The sequence below is a fragment of the Aquarana catesbeiana genome, linkage group LG07 (genome assembly GCF_042186555.1).
Source record: "Aquarana catesbeiana isolate 2022-GZ linkage group LG07, ASM4218655v1, whole genome shotgun sequence".
Classification (NCBI taxonomy): domain Eukaryota; kingdom Metazoa; phylum Chordata; class Amphibia; order Anura; family Ranidae; genus Aquarana; species Aquarana catesbeiana.
This window is the reverse complement of record NC_133330.1, coordinates 34,706,021-34,727,836: the sequence shown is the minus strand read 5'-3', so window position 1 is coordinate 34,727,836 and position 21,816 is coordinate 34,706,021. Positions and strand designations below refer to the sequence as shown.

The window sequence follows — 21,816 nt, the reverse complement described above, 5'->3', positions numbered from 1 at the left end:
AAAAATCAGGAAGGGGGCAAATACTTTTTCACAACACTGTATAAACCCGTAGCCAGTTTCATTCATTTATATTGAATGTGATGACTGACTACCTATTTTGCAATGTAGCAACAGAAATTATTGCATATCAAAAGCAATGCTGGAATTTTAAAGTACACAGGCCCGTTAGTACCCTATTGGCCTTAAAAGCCAATAACTGTTAATGTAAACATAATTTTTAATACATTTATATCTACAGATTTCATTAAAGTGATAGTAAACCCACCAACATAAAATACAAGAATAAATGTAACTGTGTCAATAATGCCTCCTTTTCCAGTTCTGTGCGTTTTTTACAGCACTACCAGCCTATCAAAGTTTCCTTTGTTGATTTTCTACCTATAGGTTTTCTCTTTTGTCTTCAGTGACATCCTGGTGACACTTTGATATGTGTCCTCCCACCACCTTGTATTGGACATATGCACATTAGGGGCTGCCCATGTGCAGTAGGGAATGCTCTCTTTTGAAAAATCTGGCACTTTAAGCTTTGGGTGCCCATAGTCTATGTTGATTTATGTTGGTTTATTAAAGATGGTGGCTAATAATATGCTGTTTAATCAAATAAAGGTTTGCCCTTGAGCAGTGCTGGAAATTGTATATAATTGCGTAATGGTCAGCTAAGCCTATAGTTCTCAGCAGTAATGATTCTTCTACTTCGAAAAAAGTCTGATGGTTAATAAGGGATTCCTTCCATTATTACTCTTCTTACTCTTCCTTAATACATTTTTGTATCATTATCTTTATAGAGAAGAACTGTATATTTTCCCTTGACAGGTGACTCTTATATTTTTTTGCACAGTGATCTCTGCTGTAGGTGGAAATTCTGATGGTCAACCCTGTGTCTTCCCATTTAAGTATAACAACAAGTTGTATTCAGATTGTACTACTGATGGAACGTCTGATGTGCGCTTCTGGTGCGCTACAACAGCAGATTATAATAAGGATCAGAAGTGGGGATACTGTTCAGGTAAGTGTTTTGTATTTGGTCTTGCTGATGATATTCTCATATAAGCACTGCGCTATTGAACTAAATAAATGTGCTGCTACTTTAAATAGAAACAATTAAACAAAAAGGTGAAAAAACAATGTAGTGTCAATCTACACAATCACAGTAGTGCAAAGAACAATAAAATGTATTCAAAAGTGTCCATTAAAAAATTGTAAAAAAAAAGTCCATCATAAATTCAAATATCAAAAAATCAATTGTGAACGTAGTGCAACTGTTCATGAACAGCACTACTTTCACAATTGATTTTTTGATATTTGAATTTATTTATGATGGAAATTTTTTGATTTTTATTATGGACACTTGCTGATGATATGCTGTGTGTTTAAGCTCCATACTTATCTCTACATAAGCAGAACAGTTTTGATGTATAGTCCCCAGAAGTTTACATACACTATATTATCAAAAGTATTGGGACACTTGCCTTTACATGCAACACGAACTTTAATGGCATCCCAGTCTTAGTCAATATTGAGTTGGCCCACCCTTTGCAGCTATAACAGCTTCAACTCTTCTGGGAAGGCTGTCCACAAGGATTAGGAGTGTGTCTATGTGAATGTTTCACCATTATTCTAGAAGCGCATTTGTGAGGTCAGGCACTGATGTGGAGGAGAACGCCTGACCCGCAGTCTCCGCTCTAATTCATCGGGTTGAGTTCAGGACTGTGCAGGCCAGTCAGGTTCCTTCACCCCAAACTCGCCCATCCATGTCTTTATGGACCTTGCTTTGTACACTGGTCCAAATCATTTGGTGGGGGGGGATTATGGTGTGGGGTAGCTTTTCTGGGTAAGCGTTAGCATACCAAAAAAATTTGAACAATTTCATGCTCCCAACTTTGTGGGAACAGTTTGGGGATGGCCCCTTCCTGTTCCAACATGACTGTGCACCAGTGCACAAAACAAGATCCATAAAGACATGGATGAGCGAGTTTGGGGTGGAAGAACTTGACTGGCCTGCACAGAGTCCTGACCTCAACCCAATAGAACACCTTTGGGATGAATTAGAGCGGAGACTGCAAGCCAGGGCTTCTTATCCAACATCAGTGCCTGACCTCACAAATGCGCTTTATAAGAATGGTCAAACATTCCCATAGACACAATCTTAAACCTTGTGGACAGCCTTACCAGAAGAGTTGATGCTCTTATAGCTGCAAAGAGTGGGCTAACGTAAGATTGAACCCTACCGACTAAGCCTGGGATGCCATTAAAGTTCATGTGCGTGTAAAGGCAGGTGTCTCAATACTTTTGGTAATATAGTGTATAATTTCTTTGGTTCTGTTTAAAGAATATGTATATGTTTGCTGGCACTAGATACTATGAAATATCACAGAACATAAAATTGTCTGTAAATATGTCACATTTTTACATTTCTTCTTCTTGTTGAGAGATTTTAATGGTATTCTCAATTTTTCTGCCTCCTCAAATTCTCTTGTATCGCTTGATTAAAGAGTAATGATATCCTTTTAGATGATCATGCTCCCAGGTCCCACTCTCCTCTTGGTATGAGAATGCAGTCAGTAGACCTGTAGGAATGCCGGAAATGTTTTTGTAATGTGCAGTTTAAAATATGATGTAATTTAGAGTATTTGTTTGGGTATAGCTCCCAAATGATCCTCGTTTGAAGGAACTGTCCTTTTTTTTTAAACCAAATCTGTCTGTCCATCTTTCCTCCTCAATTGTCCCTCATTTAACCTGATATACAGACCTTTATAAAAATGTATTGTTTAAAGATTAAAAGTATTACAATACACTTTCATCAAATCTCTAAAGTATTGCATTTGTTATTTACAAAAGGCCAGTGGTGAAAAAAGAAAAATACTTGTGGGTTTAACCAATAATTGTTTTGCATAATAACATGGAATGTAGTATTTTTGTTAATTTTCCTTTTGCATTTTTGTGATCTCTGTAGCCAGCAGTGGGCTGTAGTCAGTCTATTAATAACAATAGTGTTTCTCTAAGCATGGAGTCTTTACTCTGCCACATATCACTACATATGCATATGTAGAGCCAATGGCAGCTTGTCTCTCTAGAACCTATGCTCTTTTTGCAGCATCCATCACCTTAAGGGGCTCCTCCCTGTAGGGTTGATACTTGCTTCCTTTCATGGCTAGGCCCAAGGCCTAAGGGAAACTTCTAAGATGGCAACTTCACAAGCCCATGTTAGGATGCCATCTTAGAAGTTTAGTCTCCCTAGGCCTTGGGACTAGCCATGGAAGGAAGCAGGATCTACCCTACAGGGAGGAACCACCAAAGATGTGGGAGAAAAGAACAAAGGTCCAGTGAAAACGGGCTGTACCTGTCCCCACGTATGCATGCAGATGTGGTGAGCATCTGGTTGAGTGGGAAGTTTTACAGAGGGACGTTCCTATATTTACCTTCCTTGAAAGATAAAGATTGAGATAACGCTAGAACCTCAACTGCCAAGAAGCCAGAGATTTGAAGGAGTCCAGGCAGCACAGTCTGTGATTTTGAAGGTAACCATGAGAGACCTTGGATAAAGATCTAGAAGAGATTATGATGTAGTCTTATGTTTGTGATCCAGTGCATTTTGGGGCTATCCTGATTTAGACCTCACCCTCCTACCCATATTGCTATGCCTAATAAAACTTCTTCTCTTTTTTTTTTTATTTACTACAGCGAATGACGCCCATAACTGTGAGACTTCCCTGCCAAGTAAGTGAATCTGGGTCATCTTTAATGTAGCTGAATATCAACATTCATGTGCAACTATTAAACTTCAGTACAAATAGGGCTTTAAACTTTTCATGATATGTATAACTGGAGTCATGATAAGAATGTGTCTTTCGTCTACTTAGGTTTTTCTAAAAGGTGATTTTCTTTACTGTCTCAGAATGTCAGGAGGTATGGTCTGGGTAGAGGCAGTGTTTGAAGGGCCACTACAAATAAAAAAATCAAAAAGTAAAGCAAAAGTGTGCATGACTTTTTTAACTGTAGCACTGTCCCTGTAGGGCTTACTGATTGTTGACTTCTTAGGCCTCTCTCCAGTTACCTGCAGCTGGTTGCTAAGGGTTTCCACTTGTCCAACCCTTCTCCCGCTAGCTCGTTACTCAATGACCAGTACAGGGTATTTGGGGTTCTTTTGTTATTTATTTATGAACTTGGATGGGAGAAGGGATTAGTGGGATACTCCAACTGCAAATATTCACAATGGATAAGGACAACTCTCACTTGACCTCACCAGATCATTTGTGGAAGCAGTCACACTGCTTTAACCATACAGCCACATGTATGGAGGAATTAAGTCATCTTGCTCTCACTAGCAGCAGACTTGATGCACTACGTTATCTTCAGGATACTCTCTAGCATCCCCTTTACTGGCACCCATCCACTGACTCTTCTAGCTGAAGGGGGCGGCCCTCACTTGACAGGCCCCAAAGACACAGATCTGTAAATAGGAACCTAACATGTTACGCTTTAAAATTGCACGCACTCGTGGAATGGCGACACACCACGGTACTTAAAAATCTCTATAGGCGATGTTTAAATATTTTTAACGGTCACCAGTTTAGAGTTACCGATGAGGTCTTTTGCTAGAATTATTGCACTCGCTCTGCTGATCGTGGCGATGCCTCACATGTGTGACTGGAACACTGTTTACATTTGCGAGTGCAACTTACGCATGCATTTTCTTTTGTGCGCGAGCTACCTTTTTTTTTTTTTTTTATTTAATACTGTCCCTTTAGAAAAAAAAATCTGATCACTTTTATTGCTGTCACAAGGAATGTAAACATCCTTTGTTTCAATAATAGACGGTGACAGGTACTCTTTATGGAGGGATCAGGCGTTTAAAAGACCCCACACCATTCCTTTGCACTCTTGAAATCTCCATTTTGGAATACTGGCATTTTTTTTAAATTGGCGCCATTGGCAGCCGAGTAAACCGGAAGTGACGTTGCGACGTCGCTCCCAGGTTTTTACATCGCAGATCTGATCAAAGCCGATTCTGGCTTCGTTTAGGTCTCGGACCAGCCGGGGGACGTGCCAGCTGGTGGCCCGGGACTCCCAGTGGGAGGGGAGAGCGGTGGAAGGTGGCGGGAGGGGGGATGTCCCCATCCGCTCTGTATGATAACGGCCGAGCGGCTCATTAGTCGCATCGGTTGTTATCATGGGAGAGCCAACCACCAGCTCTAAAAAACAGTACTGGGGTGATGCCTCTGGCTGGAGGCATCACCACGGTACAATCACTTCAAACAAATGATGTACAGGTACGTGATTTGGCGTGAAGTGTTTTTTAAACTGTGGGCTGCAGCCAAAGCACCTAAAGGAAACCCTAATAAATATAATAAGAATTTCAAAACTCCACAATCCCAGGGCTCCAGGGCTTTAAGGCCACATGTTTACCGCTATCCACTATCTTTACATACTACCCATACCATACTTTTATTGTGGTATTGCACTTTTAGATCTGTGGATTCTCTACCTACCAACCAATTACATGCCAGACAGTGCAGTCAGCATTTCTGTGAAATGACCAGTGGTAATAATGGCATGTTCATTTAATTGTTGTGGGTCTGAGCTGACACCACAGAGATGCACCAAGATGATACTGTAGATGTCCCATGCTATGGGGCAGAGTACCTAACACTGCAGAGAATTAGATATTTAACCACTTAAGGACCGAGCCTCTTTCTGAGATTTGTTGTTTACAAGTTAAGTTTTTTTAATTAAAAAATAAGACAACAGTAAAGTTAGTCCAATTTTTTATATTGTGAAAGATAATGTTACGCCGAGTAAATTGATGTCACGCTTCAAAATTGCGCCGCTCATGGAATGGCGACAAACTTTTACCCTTAAAAATCTCCATAAGGGAAGTTTAAAAAATTCTACAGGTTGCATGTTTTAAGTTACAGAGGTGGTCTAAAGCTAGAATTATTTCTCTCACTCTACCGATCGCGGCGATACCTCACATGTGGGGTTTGAACACCGTTTTCATACAGTATGCGGGCGCTACTCACGTATGCGTTCACTTCTGCGTGCAAGCTCGTCGAGATGGGGCACGTTTAAAAAAAAAAAAAAATTTTATTCTTATTTATTTTACCTTTTTAGTTCATATTTTTACTCCATTTAAAAAAAAATATGTCACTTTTATCCCTATTTCAAGGAATGTAAACAACCCTTCTAATAGAAAAAAAGCATGACAGGACCTCTTAAATATGAGATCTGGGGTCAAAAAGACCTCAGATCTCATATTTACACTAAAATGCAATTAAAAAAAAAAAATTGTCATTTAAAAAAATGAAAAAACAAAAATGGCCCTTTAAGAGCTATGGGCGGAAGTGACGTTTTGACGTCACTTCCGCCCTGCAATGATATGAAGACGGTGGGGGCCATCTTCCTCTCACTCGTCTCCATGTCAGGCCAGAGGAAGAATCCAATTGCCTCCGCTGCTGTCGACAACTCCTGTAAGTGACGGAGGGCACTCGATCGCGATGGTAGGGGGGCCCTCTCCCGCCGCAAATAAAAGTGATCTTGCGGCGAATCTGCCACAGAGACCACTTTTATCTTAAACCAGACCGCTCACCGAAGAAGAGGAGACCGGGGTTATGGCAGCTAGCTGCTGCCATAACAATGATATTCCTCTTCAAACAGCCGATGTATAACGACAGTGGGTGGTCCGGAAGTGGTTAAAGCTAAAATCCAGGCAAACAGCTAAACACACAGATGAAATACATATAAGGGAACTGTTTTAACTGCAAAGATATTTGTATTTCTATCCATCCAGTTATGAGGTTTATTCAGCTCTGGCACATATCACATCTCTGTCTGGAATACCTGATTTTTTTTTTCCTCTGCAGTTATGCAACACTTACATGTTTTGTTCCCTTCCACCTGCTCTGTTTCCTACTTGTGACTGGACAGTGGAAGGAGAAGCAGCAGACTGAGGAGTTCATCTCTCTGCTCTCTTCCTATTAGCATGTTCCTTGTTAGCACATAAGTACAGAAACACAACTGATTGGTTCCTTGTGCTACTTCCCCCTCTCACTGTGCTGTACAGGGACTAAAAGAAGCTGATACCAAGAAAGATTTATCTAGTTGTACTGCTTGCATTTCAAGCAGTACAACACCTGCCTTCCAATTTGCCTTTTGTGAACTACAAATATCCCCTTCATTATGTAATGAAGAAGAATAAAGGAAGTCCTTTTTAATCTCAATTTAAAAAAAGAACCTGGGTCCAAACCATATACAGTCAGCTCCATAAATATTGGGACATCGACACAATTCTAATCTTTTTGGCTCTATACACCACCACAATGGATTTGAAATGAAACGAACAAGATGTGCTTTAACTGCAGACTTTCAACTTTAATTTGAGGGTATTTACATCCAAATCAGGTGAACGGTGTAAGAATTACAACAGTTTGTATATGTGCCTCCCGCTTTTTAAGGGACCAAAAGTAATGGGACAATTGGCTGCTCAGATGTTCCATGGCCAGGTTTGTGTTATTCCCTCATTATCCCATTTACAAGGAGCAATTAAAAGGTCCAGAGTTAATTTAAATCCTGCTATTTGCATTTGGAATCTGTTGCTGTCAACTCTCAATATGAGATCCAAAGAACTGTCACTATCAGTGAAGCAAGCCATCATTAGGCTGAAAAAAACAAAACAAACCCATCAGAGAGATAGCAAAAACATTAGGTGTGGCCAAATCAATTGTTTGGAACATCCTTAAAAAGAAAGAACGCACCGGTGAGCTCAGCAACACCAAAAGACCCAGAAGACCATGGAAAATAACTGTGGTGGATGACCGAAGAATTCTTTCCCTGGTGAAGAAAACACCCTTTACAACAGTTCGCCAGATCAAGAACACTCTCCAGGAGGTAGGTGTATGTGTGTCAAAGTCAACAATCAAGAGACGATTTCACCAGAGTGAATACAGAGGGTTCACCACAAGATGTAAACCATTGGTGAGCCTCAAAAACAGGAAGGCCAGATTAGAGTTTGCCAAGCAAAATCTAAAAAAGCCTTCACAGTTCTGGAACAACATCCTATGGACAGATGAGACCAAGATCAACTTGTACCAGAGTGATGGGAAGAGAAGAGTATGGAGAAGGAAAGGAACTGCTCATGATCCAAAGCATACCACCTCATCAGTGAAGCATGGTGGTGGTAGTGTCATGGCGTGCGCATGTATGGCTGCCAATGGAACTGGTTATCTTGTATTTATTGATGATGTGACTGCTGACAAAAGCAGCAGGATGAATTCTGAAGTGTTTGGGGCAATATTATCTGGTCATATTCAGCAAAATGCTTCAGAACTCATTGGATGGCACTTCACAGTGCAGATGGAAAATGACCCGAAGCATACTGTGAAAGCAACCAAAGAGTTTTTTAAGGGAAAGAAGTGGAATGTTATGCAATGGCCAAGTCAATCACCTGACCTGAATCCGATTGAGCATGCATTTTACTTGCTGAAGACAAAACTGAAGGGAAAATGCCCCAAGAACAAGCAGGAACTGAAAACAGTTGCAGTAGAGGCCGGCAGAGCATCACCAGGGATGAAACCCAGCGTCTGGTGATGTCTATGTGTTCCAGACTTCAGGCTGTAATTGACTGCAAAGGATTTGCAACCAAGTATTAAAAAGTGAAAGTTTGATGGATGGTTGTTAATCTGTCCCATTACTTCTGGTCCCTTAAAAAGTGGGAGGCACATCTACGAGCTGTTGTAATTCCTACACCGTTCACCTGATTTGGATGTAAATACCCTCAAATTAAAGCTGAAAGTCTGCAGTTAAAACACATCTTGCTCGTTTCATTTCAAATCCATTGTGGAGGTGTATAGAGCCAAAAAGATTAGAATTATGTCGATGTCCCAATATTTATGGACCTGACTGTATATATTGGCCCATCCCTTGACGTAGGCTTTGTTGGTAGCACCTTAAATATTCTGTGGGCAGGAACACTGACCCCTTATAGCCTCACCAGAAATTAAGAGCATTACCAATCCCAAGTCCTAGGAAGTACTGGTTTTCTAAGATGGCATCCTGACAAGGCCTTGTCAGGATGCCATCTTAAGCCAGCCTTAGATGGATCAAATCATAGCCGGTTCAGCAGGGACCAGATGAATTTTGATCCATCTATGGGCAGGCTAGGTGTACTGAAGTTGATGCATCGATTGACTTCAGTACAACCAGCTTGTCTGATTTTTTGCATGTGATCACTGCCGACAGCTATAGCTTCTAGCAGTGATCATTGTGTTCTGCTGGAAGGGAATGCTCCCACCTGCAGAACACAATAGCTGCAGGAGAGATTCCCCCATCAACACTGTGTTAATGGGAGAATCAAGCAATTTTCTTTCTTTCTCTCTAATCTATGGCTTGTCTTGGAAGTTCAGTCTCCCCTAGGCGTTGGGAATATCCTTGAAATGAAGCAGGGATCTCCCATATAGGGTGGAACCCCTGGGGGTGTTGGCTGCAAAAGAAATGAGCATAAGGTTGAGAGGGAACGAGCTGTCCCTATATATGCAGATGTGGTGAGCGACTGGTTGAGTGGGAAGTTATACACTGGAACTTTCCCATGCTTGCCTGCCTTGGAAGGTGAAGACTGAGACACCACTAATACCTCAAATGCCAAGGAGCCAGAAATCTGGAAGAATCCAGCCAGCATAGTCTGTGATTTTAAAGGTAACCATGGGAGACTTTGCATAAAAATCTGGGACGGATTATAGGCTAGTCTAAAGTGTAGGATTCAGTGTATTTTGGGCTTATCCTAACCCAGACCTCACCCTCCTTCCCATATTGCCATGTACAATAAACTTGTTCTCTATTTTAAATCTACTACAGCTGATGATGCCGTTAATTCTGAGCAAGGAATCGCACCTGAGGTGAAGACTTGTGAGACTTCCCCACCACGTAAGTCGAGCCTGGAACATTTTTAATGTAGCCATTTGGTAACTGAAGATCAATATTCATGTGCAACTATTGAAGGTCATTACAAATAGGGCTACAAACTCTTCATGGTATCTGATATCTGTAACTGGTGACACGATAGCCTACACAGGTTTTCCTAAAAAGGTTCTCTTCTTTACCACCTCAGAACATCAGGAGGTATAATCTGGGTAGAGACAGTGTTTGTAGCACCACTACAAATAAAAAATCCAAAAGAAACAAATACACCAACATTAGATTAACAGCAATGTAAAATTTAGTTTTTTACTCACTTATGAGTATATCACTAACATACTCCAAACTTTATATGAACATTTGCATCCCCTGTCCATGAAAGAGTTTACAATCTAATATCTTCACCACGATTAAAGTGTCTCTGAATGCAAAACTTTTTATTTTTCATCCTAGATAAAGTGTGGGTTATAACCCATGCCAGTTTTTTTGCCATTCGTGTCCATTTGAAGAGATTTGGGGATATCCCTTCACTTATCTTGTCTTGTGTTAGTGTCAGGAAGCTAGTTGTTAGGTAATTTGGACAGGGTATAATCCCCAATCCTAAGTAGATTAGTAGGTACGATGCCCGGCAGGTGTAGAGATGTGACTTGGTGTACATCTTGCAGCATGTATGCGTTCCTTAGTCATCTGATCGAGGGCGAATACTGCTGTGCAAAATGTAAGCACGTTGTTTCCCTGGAAGCCCAGGTTCTGAATCTAGGAAAGCAACTGTCAGCACTGAGTAGACCCTCAATACTAAAGGAGAGCCGGGAACGTACCCGGCAGGTGCCGGCAGGGGCCAGCACAGAGGCGGGTGGAGACAAAGAGGTGCATGCACTAGAAACAAGTAGATGGGTGACAGTCAGGAAGGATAGAGGGGGAAGTACCAGAGAGGCTGATCCTGGGCTGAAGCATTCCAATAAGTAGGCTCCATTGAGTGTCATTGGTGAAACCGGTCGAGGACCAGCACTGCTGGAGCTGAGGGACTCTCCTAGCTGCCAGGGGAAGAACTCCTCCAGTAAGAGTGGGGGGGAAGCGAAGGGAAAGGATAGACAGATTCTGGTGGTCGGGGACTCAATTCTTAGAAGAACATTGAGGGCAATCTGTGACAAAGACCTGAAGCACCAAACTGTATGCTGTCTACCGGGTGCTCGGGTTCGGCACATCACGGATCTAGTGGACAGATTACTGGGAGGGGCTGGGGAAGACCCAGCTGTCATGGTGCACGTTGGCACCAATGACAAAGTAAGAGGCAGATGGAGTGTCCTAAAGAACGATTTTAGGGACTTAGAAGCTAAATTGAGGAAAAGGACCTCCAAGGGTCACACCAGAAAGGCAGAGGGAGATTAGGGAAGTAAACAAGTGGCTGAGGAACTGGTGTAGTAAGGAGGGGTTTAGGTTCCTGGAGAACTGGGCTGACTTCTCAGTCGGTCACCAGTTCTATAGAAAGGACAGACTGCACCTAAATGAGGAGGGTACAGATCTGCTGGAAGTGAAGATGGCCGAAAAGTTGGAGGAGTTTTTAACAGAAAAGTTTTTATTTGTCTCCTATCGGAGATGATTCAACATACAAACATATTTACAAAGAACATAATGTTGCTACATTTTTCCAGATATATACATTAAAATAATTGCATATTTCCTACTCATACAATCTGAAATCATTTTATAATGCTTACTTTGCTATCATTGCTTTGTATACCCTCCTATCCGGAGGGAAGGATTTGTGCACCATCAATCATACAGAATTATCCATGTTTACCTCTACATCATTGTAAACTTCTTCAGGCAGTCTTTATGTTATCTAATTGCCAGGGTATTCCCTCATTAAATTCTGACAGGTCTTCCGATGGGGGAGGGAGGGGGGGGAGAGGGAAAAGGAGAAAAAGAAAGGGAAGCGGAAAGAGGAGGGGTCAGGAGGAGAGGGGGGGGGGGAGAGGCCAAAGGCGGGAGGGGGGGGGGGGAGGGCACCAGAGAGACGAACAACCTGTGTTTGACGGATCACTAATGGGCATTGCTACTGTTTGGTCCAGGCTCCCCAAATCTTGGAGAACTTTTTGGGGCATTTACGGTTGATATACGTGATTTTATAAAGCGGTAGAATGGAATTTATCATATCCTTCCATTGGGTTACCGTGGGGGGGTCGGGTTGTTTCCACCTGAGGAGAATAGCCTTCCTGGCATAGAATGAGGCGTAGAATACAAACAGTCTTTTGTGCACACTAGGTATAATATTGTCACACACCCCGAGTAATAGAATAATCGGACTTCTTTGTATATTTAGATTACCTACTGTATTAATCACTTCAACTACCTCTGTCCAGAATTTTTGTATAAGCGGGCATTCCCAGACTACATGGATAAAGGTACCCAGCTCCCTCGTACATTTCGGGCATCTGTCCGTTTGTGTCGGGTATATTCTGGCTAATCTCTGTGGCGTGTAATACACTCTATGGATAAATTTGAGTTGAATAAATCTATCCCTTGCCGATATCATAAGGGGGATATATTGCTGCAGACCTTCCTCCCAATCATCTGGAGCCAGTTCTGGAACGTCCCTCCTCCATTTGTCGTACAGTCCCATTTCTCCAGTCTGCTCCTCGGTCAGAATTTGATTGTATAGGGAGGATAAAATTCGATCTAAGTGTTTAGAAATGAGAAGCTTCTCTACCCCGTGTGACTGCAAAGCAACCCCGCCTGGGTACTGGGCCTGTATCGCATGCCGCAATTGCAGATAGCGAAAGAGCATTTTGGAGGGAAGCTGGAAGTCATTTTTTAGAGTGTCATACGGGAGAACTCCATCCCCAGACCACACTTGTTGCATTATTTTAATTCCATATCTTGCCCACAGGGCTGGATCTGGGACTGTTTGGAGATGTTTTAATTTAGGGTTGCCCCACAGCGGTGTGTAAGGAGAGATAGTGTTGGGTCCTGCAATCTTCTTTGACATCTGTTCCCATACCCCAACTGTCGTTCGCATCGGAGTTGTCATATCCTTATGTGCCTTGGCCCCTCTAAAGACCAGATTACTCAAAGCTGAGTATGAACCCAGTATTGCTGCCTCAAGATTAAGTGAGGGGTTAGATTTCGGTTGGGAGAACCACCAACGGACAGTAACTGCTACTGCAGCCCAATAGTATTTTCTAAAGCATGGGAGCGCCAGGCCTCCCAGCGATAAAGGGAGTTGAAGGGTGGTTCGTGCTACTCTGGGGGGAGAGCCCCCCCCACACGAATGAGCCAACAATCTGGTCCAGTTTGTCAAAGAAGGATTTGGGGATAGGGACTGGGGTGTTGCGGAATACGTATAAGAATTTGGGGAGGAACGTCATTTTTAAAAGATTAACCCTACCTACTGGTGATAAGGGGAGGGATTTCCAGGCCTGACAGCGGGTAGTAAGTTGGTGTAAGATTGGGTATACATTGTCTATCAAGTACATGTGTGGCTCTCTCTGAATCTCAATCCCCAGGTATTTAAACTTAGAGACCAAAACTAGAGGGTTTGAAGGGTCCACATCAGGCAATGTCGGAGACAATGAGAATATAATGGATTTAGCCCAGTTGATCCGGATGCCTGAGAAGGATCCATATTGATTAATAATTTTGAGGGCTGCTGACAGCGATGTTGACGCATCCGGAAGGTACAGCAATGCATCATCAGCATACAATGAAAGCCTCTCATTCAGCGGACCAACCTTTATTCCCCCAACCTCCGGGGACATTCTAAGCAGAATAGCCAGAGGCTCAATGGCTAGAGCGAACAGACCCGGGGACAACGGACACCCCTGTCTGGTCCCTCTCTCCAAAGAAAATGGAGGAGAAAGCAATCCATTCGTTTGGACTCTTGCTGTGGGATTCGTATAAAGTAGTTTTATCCATGAGATGAACCGGGGGCCAAAATTGAAGCGTTGCAATACTTGCCACAAGAACCTCCACTCTACCGAGTCAAAGGCCTTCTCGGCGTCCAGAGAGGCCACCACACCCAAGGATTGGGACCTCTCTGCGTGGGAAATATTAGTGTACAAACTACGTAAATTTATTTCCGTGCCTTTACCTGGCATAAAGCCCGTCTGGTCGCCATTTATAATAGATAGGATGACCGAATTAAGTCTATTTGCTAGGATTTTGGTAGTTATTTTGGCATCTACATTTAAAAGTGAGATGGGACGATACGATGAACACGACGTGGGATCTTTGTTTGGTTTAGCTATAACTACAATTACAGCCTCTGACATTGAGGGAGGGAGGGAACCTTCTTTTAGCATTGTGAGGAGCAGTCTGTGAAATATAGGGAGGAGAAGTTCATTGTTTATCTTATAAAATTCTGCAGGCAGGCCGTCAGGGCCTGGAGTTTTTGCTGACTGAAGAGATGCCACTGCTGTCTGGACCTCTTTAAGAGTAATTGGTTCTTCTAATGTGTTTCTGGCCTCTGTAGTTAATTGGGGGAAATCAATCTGATCTAAGAATTCACACATATCTTCCTCAGTAGAGGTGGCCTTAGAGGTATATAGCTGTTGATAGTATTGCGTAAATTGCCCATTTATGGCCTTGGGGTCAGAGTGGATCGCACCCTTTTCATCTTTGATATGGGCTATGTGTAGGGAAGAGGAACGTTCCTTGGCCAGCCAAGCTAACATTCTACCTGTCTTCTCTCCCTGCTCGAAAATCCTTTGCGACTGAGCCAGCAGCTGTTTCTTAGTGGTCTCAATCCGCAAAAGAGAGATTTCTCTATGTAAAGACTGCATAGCATCATATATTAATACGTCTCTAGTGTGCACGTACTCGTTTTCCAAAAGGAGTACCTTTCTCTCAGCTTCCTCTAACGCCAACCGTGTATCCTTCCTAACCCTCCCAATTGCCATTTTGTATTGTCCCCTAGTGTACGCCTTAAAGGCATCCCAAAGCGTAGGTGGAGAAACCGTGCCCTCATTGAGCGTCCAATAGACCCCCAACTCGCCCTCCACCAGGGGGACCACCCTCTCATCCGCAATCCAGAGCCCCGAGAGTCGCCAAAGGGCATTTCCCATAGGGGAGTCTGTTTGCATTTTTAATAGGAGGGGAGCGTGGTCTGAAATACCCCGCGGGAGAATATCCACCTCAAGTATTCTGGGGAGCAGAGAGTCAGAGGAGTACTTCAGATCGATTCTAGAGAAAGATGCATGCGTCACAGAGTGACATGTGTACTGTCTCTACCCCGGATGCCTCAATCTCCAGATATCTGTAAATCCATAATTGTCAGCCCACTGTGACAAGGGGGTCACCCCTGATGGTCCCACACCCAATCTATCCAGGTCTGGGTTTGGGGTCATGTTAAAATCTCCGGCCATAAGTACCCCAGCCGAAGGGTACTGAGCTATTATTGGGGTAATTTTCTTAAGGATCTCCATCGTGGCTGGGGGGGGGGGGATGTATATACCTACTATGAGTAATTCTATCCTGTCGCACATTGCATGTATGGCCACATATCTTCCATCTGGATCCAAATGAAGATCCAATAGTGTAAACCCCACCGACTTGTGGACCAAGACACTGACACCCCGGGAGTACGAGGAATAGGTCGAGTGATAATATGCACCGACCCACGGTCTCCGTAATGCCAGCGTCCTGCTCCCCACCAGGTGAGTCTGCTGAAACACACATATATGCGGGTTGTATTTTTTCAGGAAATTAAAAACCAGAGATCTCTTAATTTTGGAATTCAACCCTCTAACATTCCACGACATCAGTGTCAGTGGTGGCATTGATTCGCTGTTAAAAATAGAAGACCAGGCTGGCAACCACCCCCTCTCGGGGCCATTTTAAATTTGAGCAGGAGAAAAAAGAGCAAAAATAGCTTACATCCATTACCCTGAGAATCAGATAGTAGACCTCTCATGCCATCTGGTGGACAGAGATCGAAACAGCCCTGTTCTTCAATACAATATACATCAGCACAGCATGTTAAGCATATGTAGCAACAAAAAAAGAAAAAAAAAGGAAAAAATATCAAAAGTCCCAACTTGGAGCAAAAACTTGTGCTACCCATCCATCCCGCCCTCCCCCACCCCGCACCACCCCCCAAACTTCGGCGTGCTTCATTCCCAAAAACCTTCATGGCAATTGCCAATTGGGGAGATGAACAAGAAGGGGTCCGAGCGTTACAGTACACACAGTAAGTCTCCCCTTGCAGATGAAGGATAAACGTTCCCTGCAGAATAAAAGAATCAACTTCACCCGGGGACATAAACACAGTCCTCCGGGGGCACATAACTTGAACCTGTTTTCTTCTTTAAACCTTTAGGTACATATAATCAGAGGGATTTCCTTGCAGAAAACGAGCATTAGAGATGCTCTGTCTCATATCTTCTCTGGCCGCACGTGCTTAATTTTATACCTGAAGCAGCTCATCAGTGTCTCTGAATGGTTTCCAGCCATTGCGACGCTTCTTCTGGGGAAGTAAAGAAACGCACCCTCTCACCATCCTGGACCCGCAACCTCGCCGGGAACAGCATACTATATTTTATTTTCTTGTTGCGTAGGTTTAGTTTCACCTGATCAAATGAACGCCGTTGCTTTTGGGCATCAACTGAAAAATCCGGGAAGATCATTAATTTAGCCCCCTCATATCTCAGCTGTTCAACCTTCCTTGATTCACGGAGGACAAGGTCTCGGTCCCTAAAGTTCAATAGTTTCAGGATGAATGTGCGCGGAGGAGCTCCCGGGGGCCCCCGGGCAGCAGGCATTCTATGTGCCCTCTCCACCACAAAGACATTTGAAAATGCCGCTTGAGGTAGCAATTCACGCAGGAGGTTTTCCGTGAACGACGTGGGATCAGCACCCTCAGCCCCCTCCGGGAGACCCACTATACGGAGGTTGTTCCTCCTATTTCTATTTTCGGCATCCTCTGCACGGGTTTCAAGGGATTTAATTTTTGTCTGCAGCGTGCGGAGCGAGACTGTATGGTCTTGCAGCACATCTTCCGTGTCTCCCACGCGGCGTTCAGCCTCAGTAAGGCGGGTTCTAAATGTGTCCATGTCTCGCCGTATGAGACTGATATCTAGCTGTATTTGCTCGATTTTCCCTGTGAGGGTTGACTGGCAGTTGGTAATTGTCTGCATAAGGGCCTCGAAATTAGATTGTCCCTGTTCTCTTTCTGGAGAGGCCTGCTCCATGTCTTCAGGCTGCTCCGCCATCTTGTGGCCTTTAGCGGGGCGTGGGGTCCGTGCGGGGGTACTCGGGGCACCTTTTTGGGACCTGCGGGCTGATACAGGTCCCTTCCCCTTGGTCATACCTCCCTCCACCCCTAATTGCAGCTTGTGAGGGCCGCGTATAGACAGTGGACTTTAGTGTAGTAGGAGTTCCGGCCTACAGACAGGCAAAGCTGCAGCTGGACCCAGGGGACCGCTGTGGGGTTCGTGGGGTGAAAATTAGTCCCTTCCCCTGTGTCCTACCTTCCTCCGCTGTGGATTGCAGCTTTTCAAGGGCGTTCAGAGCCAGCAGTCTGCAGGGAAACAGGACTTTAATCCGGGAGGCGAGCGGAGCTATCTCACTGCACGTCCGCTCCGGTCGCCATCTTGGACACGCCCTCCCCGGAGGAGTTTTTAAACTAGGTGACGGGGGGAGGGTCCAGAGGTAGAGATAGTCAGCAATGAACATATTCCAGAGGGTAGTATTTGAGAGCATTAATGGTAAGTTGACTAAAGCACATAAACCCGAGGTAAGTATAGTAACAAGTCCTATTTGCAATCTCGGAACATCCAATAAGAGGACAGTTGCTAGAAGATATAAATTGGGATAAAATCTTAGAAACAAAGAACACGGAGGAGAGATGGGTTTGCTTTAAGAGCATATTAAATAAGGGAATTAGCCAGTGCATCCAATTAAATAAATTTAAAAGACCAAACAAAAGTCCTGGATGGCTTAACTCCAATGAAAAAATGCATTTAAAAGCAAAGGAGAAGGCCTTCAAAAAATACAAGGCTGAGGGATCATCATCAGCATTTAGACTTTACAAAGAATGCAGCAAGATATGTAAGGGTGCAATTAGGGCGGCTAAGATAGAACATGAAAGACACATAGTGGAGGAGCGCAAAAAAATCCCAAGAAATTCTTTAAGTATATAAACAGTAAAAAAGGGAGGACAAATCATATTTGCCCCATAAAGAATGAGGAAGGACATCTGGTTACAAAGGATGGGGGAGATGGCGAAGGTATTGAATTTATTCTTCTCCTCAGTCTTCATGAGGGAATCGGGGGGCTTTAGTAACCAAAACTGCAGTGTTTGTCCTCATGACACATCACAGGAAGCACCCTCATGGCTAACAGAGGACAGAATTAGAAATAGACTTGGGAAACTTAACATTAATGAATCACCAGGACCAGATGGCTTGCACCCGAGGGTACTTAAGGAACTCAGTCAAGTAATTGCCAGACCATTGTTCCTAATTTTTACTGACAGTCTACTGACTGGAATGGTACCAGCTGATTAGAGAAAAGCCAATGTCTCAGGGGATGATAAGAGACTATATACAAGATTTTAGTAAAGAAAACGGTATCATTAGCAGTAATCAGTATGGATTCATGAAGAATCATTCTTGCCAAACCAATCTATTAACATTCTATGAGGAGGTGAGCTGCCATCTAGATAAAGGAAGGCCTGTAAACGTGGTGTATCTGGATTTTGCAAAAGCATTTGACACAATTCCCCATAAACGTTTACTGTACAAAGTAAGGTCTGTAGGCATGGACCATAGGGTGAGTACATGGATTGAAAACTGGCTACAAGGGTGAGTTCGAAGGGTGGTGATAAATGGGGAACACTCTGAATGGTCAGGGGTGGGAAGTGGGGTCCCCCAGGGTTCTGTGCTGGGACCAATCCTGTTCATAAACGACCTGGAGGATCGTTTCAATCTCTGTATTTGCAGATGAAACTAAGCTAAACAGGGCAATCATTTCTCTGCAGGATGTGAAAACCTTGCAAGAAGATCTGAACAAATTAAAGGAGTGGGCAACTACATGGCAAATGAGGTTTAATGTAGAAACATGTAAAATAATGCATTTGGGTGGCAAAAATATGAATGCAATCTACTCACTAGGGGTGAACCTCTGGGGGACTCTAGGATGGAAAAGGACCTGGGGGTCCTGTAGATAATAGGCTTAGCAATGGCATGCAATGCCAAGCCGCTGCTAACAAAGCAAACAAAATATTTTGCATGCATTAAAAAGGGGATTAACTCCAGGGATAAAGCGATAATTCTCCCACTCTACAAGACTCTGGTCTGGCCGCACCTGGAGTATGCTGTCCAGTTCTGGGCACCAGTCCTCAGGAAGGATGTGCTGGAAATGGAGCGAGTAAAGAGAAGGGCAATAAAGCTAATAAAGGGTCTGGAGGATATTGGCTATGAAGAAAGGTTGCGGGCACTGAACTTATTCTCTCTGGAGAAGAGACACTTGAGAGGGGATATGATTTCAATTTATAAATACCATACTGTGACCCCACAATTGGGATAAAAGTTTTTTGCGGAAGGGAGTTTAATAAGACAAGTGGCCACTCATTAAAATTAGAAGAAAAAAGGTTTAACCTTAAACTGCGTTGAGGGTTCTTTACTGTAAGAGCGGCAAGGATGTGGAATTCCCTTCCACAGGCGGTGGTATCAGCGGGGAGCATCAATAGTTTAAAAAAACTATTAGATAAGCACCTGAACGACTGCAACATACAGGGATATACAATGTAATACTGACATACAGTATAATCAGACACATAGATTGGACTTGATGGACTTGTGTCTTTTTTCAACCTCACCTACTATGTAACTATGTAACCCAGAAGGGAGACCAATGAACATGGAAGCTTTGTCAGCGATGGCAGCATGCCACTGGAGGACTTTGTTCTAAGGTACAGTGGGGACGGAAAGTATTCAGACCCCCTTAAATTTTTCACTCTTTGTTATATTGCAGCCATTTGCTAAAATCATTTAAGTTCATTTTTTTTCCTCATTAATGTACACACAGCACCCCAAATTAACAGAAAAACACAGAATTGTTGACATTTTTGCAGATTTATTAAAAAAGAAAAACTGAAATATCACAAGTATTCAGACCCTTTTCTCAGTATATAGTAGAAGAACCCTTTTGATCTAATACAGCCATGAGTCTTTTTGGGAAAGATTCAACAAGTTTTTCACACCTGGATTTGGGGATCCTCTGCCATTCCTCTTTGCAGATCCTCTCCAGTTCTGTCAGGTTGGATGGTAAACATTGGTGGACAGCCATTTTTAGGTCTCTCCGGAGATGCTCAATTGGGTTTAAGTCAGGGCTCTGGCTGGGCCATTCAAGAACAGTCACGGAGTTGTTGTGAAGCCACTCCTTCGTTATTTTAGCTGTGTGCTTAGGGTCATTGTCTTGTTGGAAGGTAAACCTTCGGCCCAGTCTGAGGTCCTGAGCACTCTGGAGAAGGTTTTCGTCTAGGATATCCCTGTACTTGGCCACATTCATCTTTCTCTCGATTGAAACCAGTCGTTCTGTTCCTGCAGCTGAAAAACACCCCCCACAGAATGATGCCTGCACCACCATGCTTTAGTGTTGGACTGTATTGGACAGGTGATGAGCAGTGCCTGGTTTTCTCCACACATACCGCTTAGAATTAAGGCCAAAAAGTTCTATCTTGGTCTCATCAGACCAAAGAATCTTATTTCTCACCATCTTGGAGTCCTTCAGGTTTTTTTTTAGCAAACTCCATGCGGGCTTTCATGTGTCTTGCACTGAGGAGAGGCTTCTGTCGGGCCACTCTGCCATAAAGCCCCGACTCGTGGAGGGCTGCAGTGATGGTTGACTTTCTACAGCTTTCTCCCATCTCCCAACTGCATCTCTGGAGCTCAGCCACAGTGATCTTTGGGTTCTTCTTTACCTCTCTCACCAAGGCTCTTCTCCCCCGATAGCTCAGTTTGGCTAGACGGCCAGCTCTAGGAAGGGATCCGGTCATCCCAAACATCTTCCATTTAAGGATTATGGAGGCCACTGTGCTCTTGGGAACCTTAAGTGCAGCAGATTTTTTTTGTAACCTTGGCCAGATCTGTGCCTTGCCACAATTCTGTCTCTGAGTTCTTCAGGCAGTTCCTTTTGACCTCATGATTCTCATTTGCTCTGACATGCACTGTGAGTTGTAAGGTCTTATATAGACAGGTGTGTGGCTTTCCTAATCAAGTCCAATCAGTATAATCAAACACAGCTGGACTCAAATGAAGCTGTAGAACCATCTCAAGGATGATCAGAAGAAATGGGCAGCACCTGAGTTAAATATATGAGTGTCACAGCAAAGGGTCTGAATACTTAGAACCATGTGATATTTCAGTTTTTCTTTTTTTAATAAATCTGCACAAAATGTCAACAATTCTGTGTTTTTCTGTCAATATGGGGTGCTGTTCATACATTAATAAGGAAAAAAAACGAACTTAAATGATTTTAGCAAATGGCTGCAATATAACAAAGAGTGAAAAATCTAAGGGGGTCTGAATACTTTCCGTCCCCACTGTAAGTATTTCAGAATGTGCTAGTATGCGATGCATACTAGCACATTATACCATTGTCTTGCAAAGTTTATTTTTTTATTTATTTTAAGGTGCGGTTAACTACCACTTTAAGGGCCCATTCTCACTCGTGCTTTGGCGAAACTTGTATTTTTACCACAATGCATGAAACACAGGGGTTGATTTACTAAAGTTAAATAGACTGTGCAATGTGCAAGGGCATTTGCTCTGGAGCTTTGTAAATGTGGAAAATCCTCAAAAGACACATCCATGCACATTTTACTGATTTCAGCAGAATGTTATGGCACACAGTCACTTTCCTAAGCCATGATCAGACAGGTGTATAATCTGTAATCCATAGGCGCAATTG

General features: G+C 43.3%; 1 protein-coding gene across 3 annotated transcripts in view; it reads left to right on the top strand.

Annotated features, from left to right (window-relative positions):
• LOC141102908 (uncharacterized) overlaps positions 1-21,816 on the top strand; it is a 253,396-nt gene that overhangs the window by 47,967 nt on the left and 183,613 nt on the right. The window contains exons 9-11 of one of the 3 annotated variants that reach the window (XM_073591950.1): positions 839-1,006; positions 3,682-3,717; positions 9,847-9,915. The exons of the other annotated variants lie outside the window; for them this stretch is intronic. Of the exons in view, the coding sequence (XP_073448051.1) occupies positions 839-1,006; positions 3,682-3,717; positions 9,847-9,915 (273 nt within the window). The remainder of the gene's footprint in view (positions 1-838; positions 1,007-3,681; positions 3,718-9,846; positions 9,916-21,816) is intronic. 3 annotated transcript variants of the gene reach the window in all.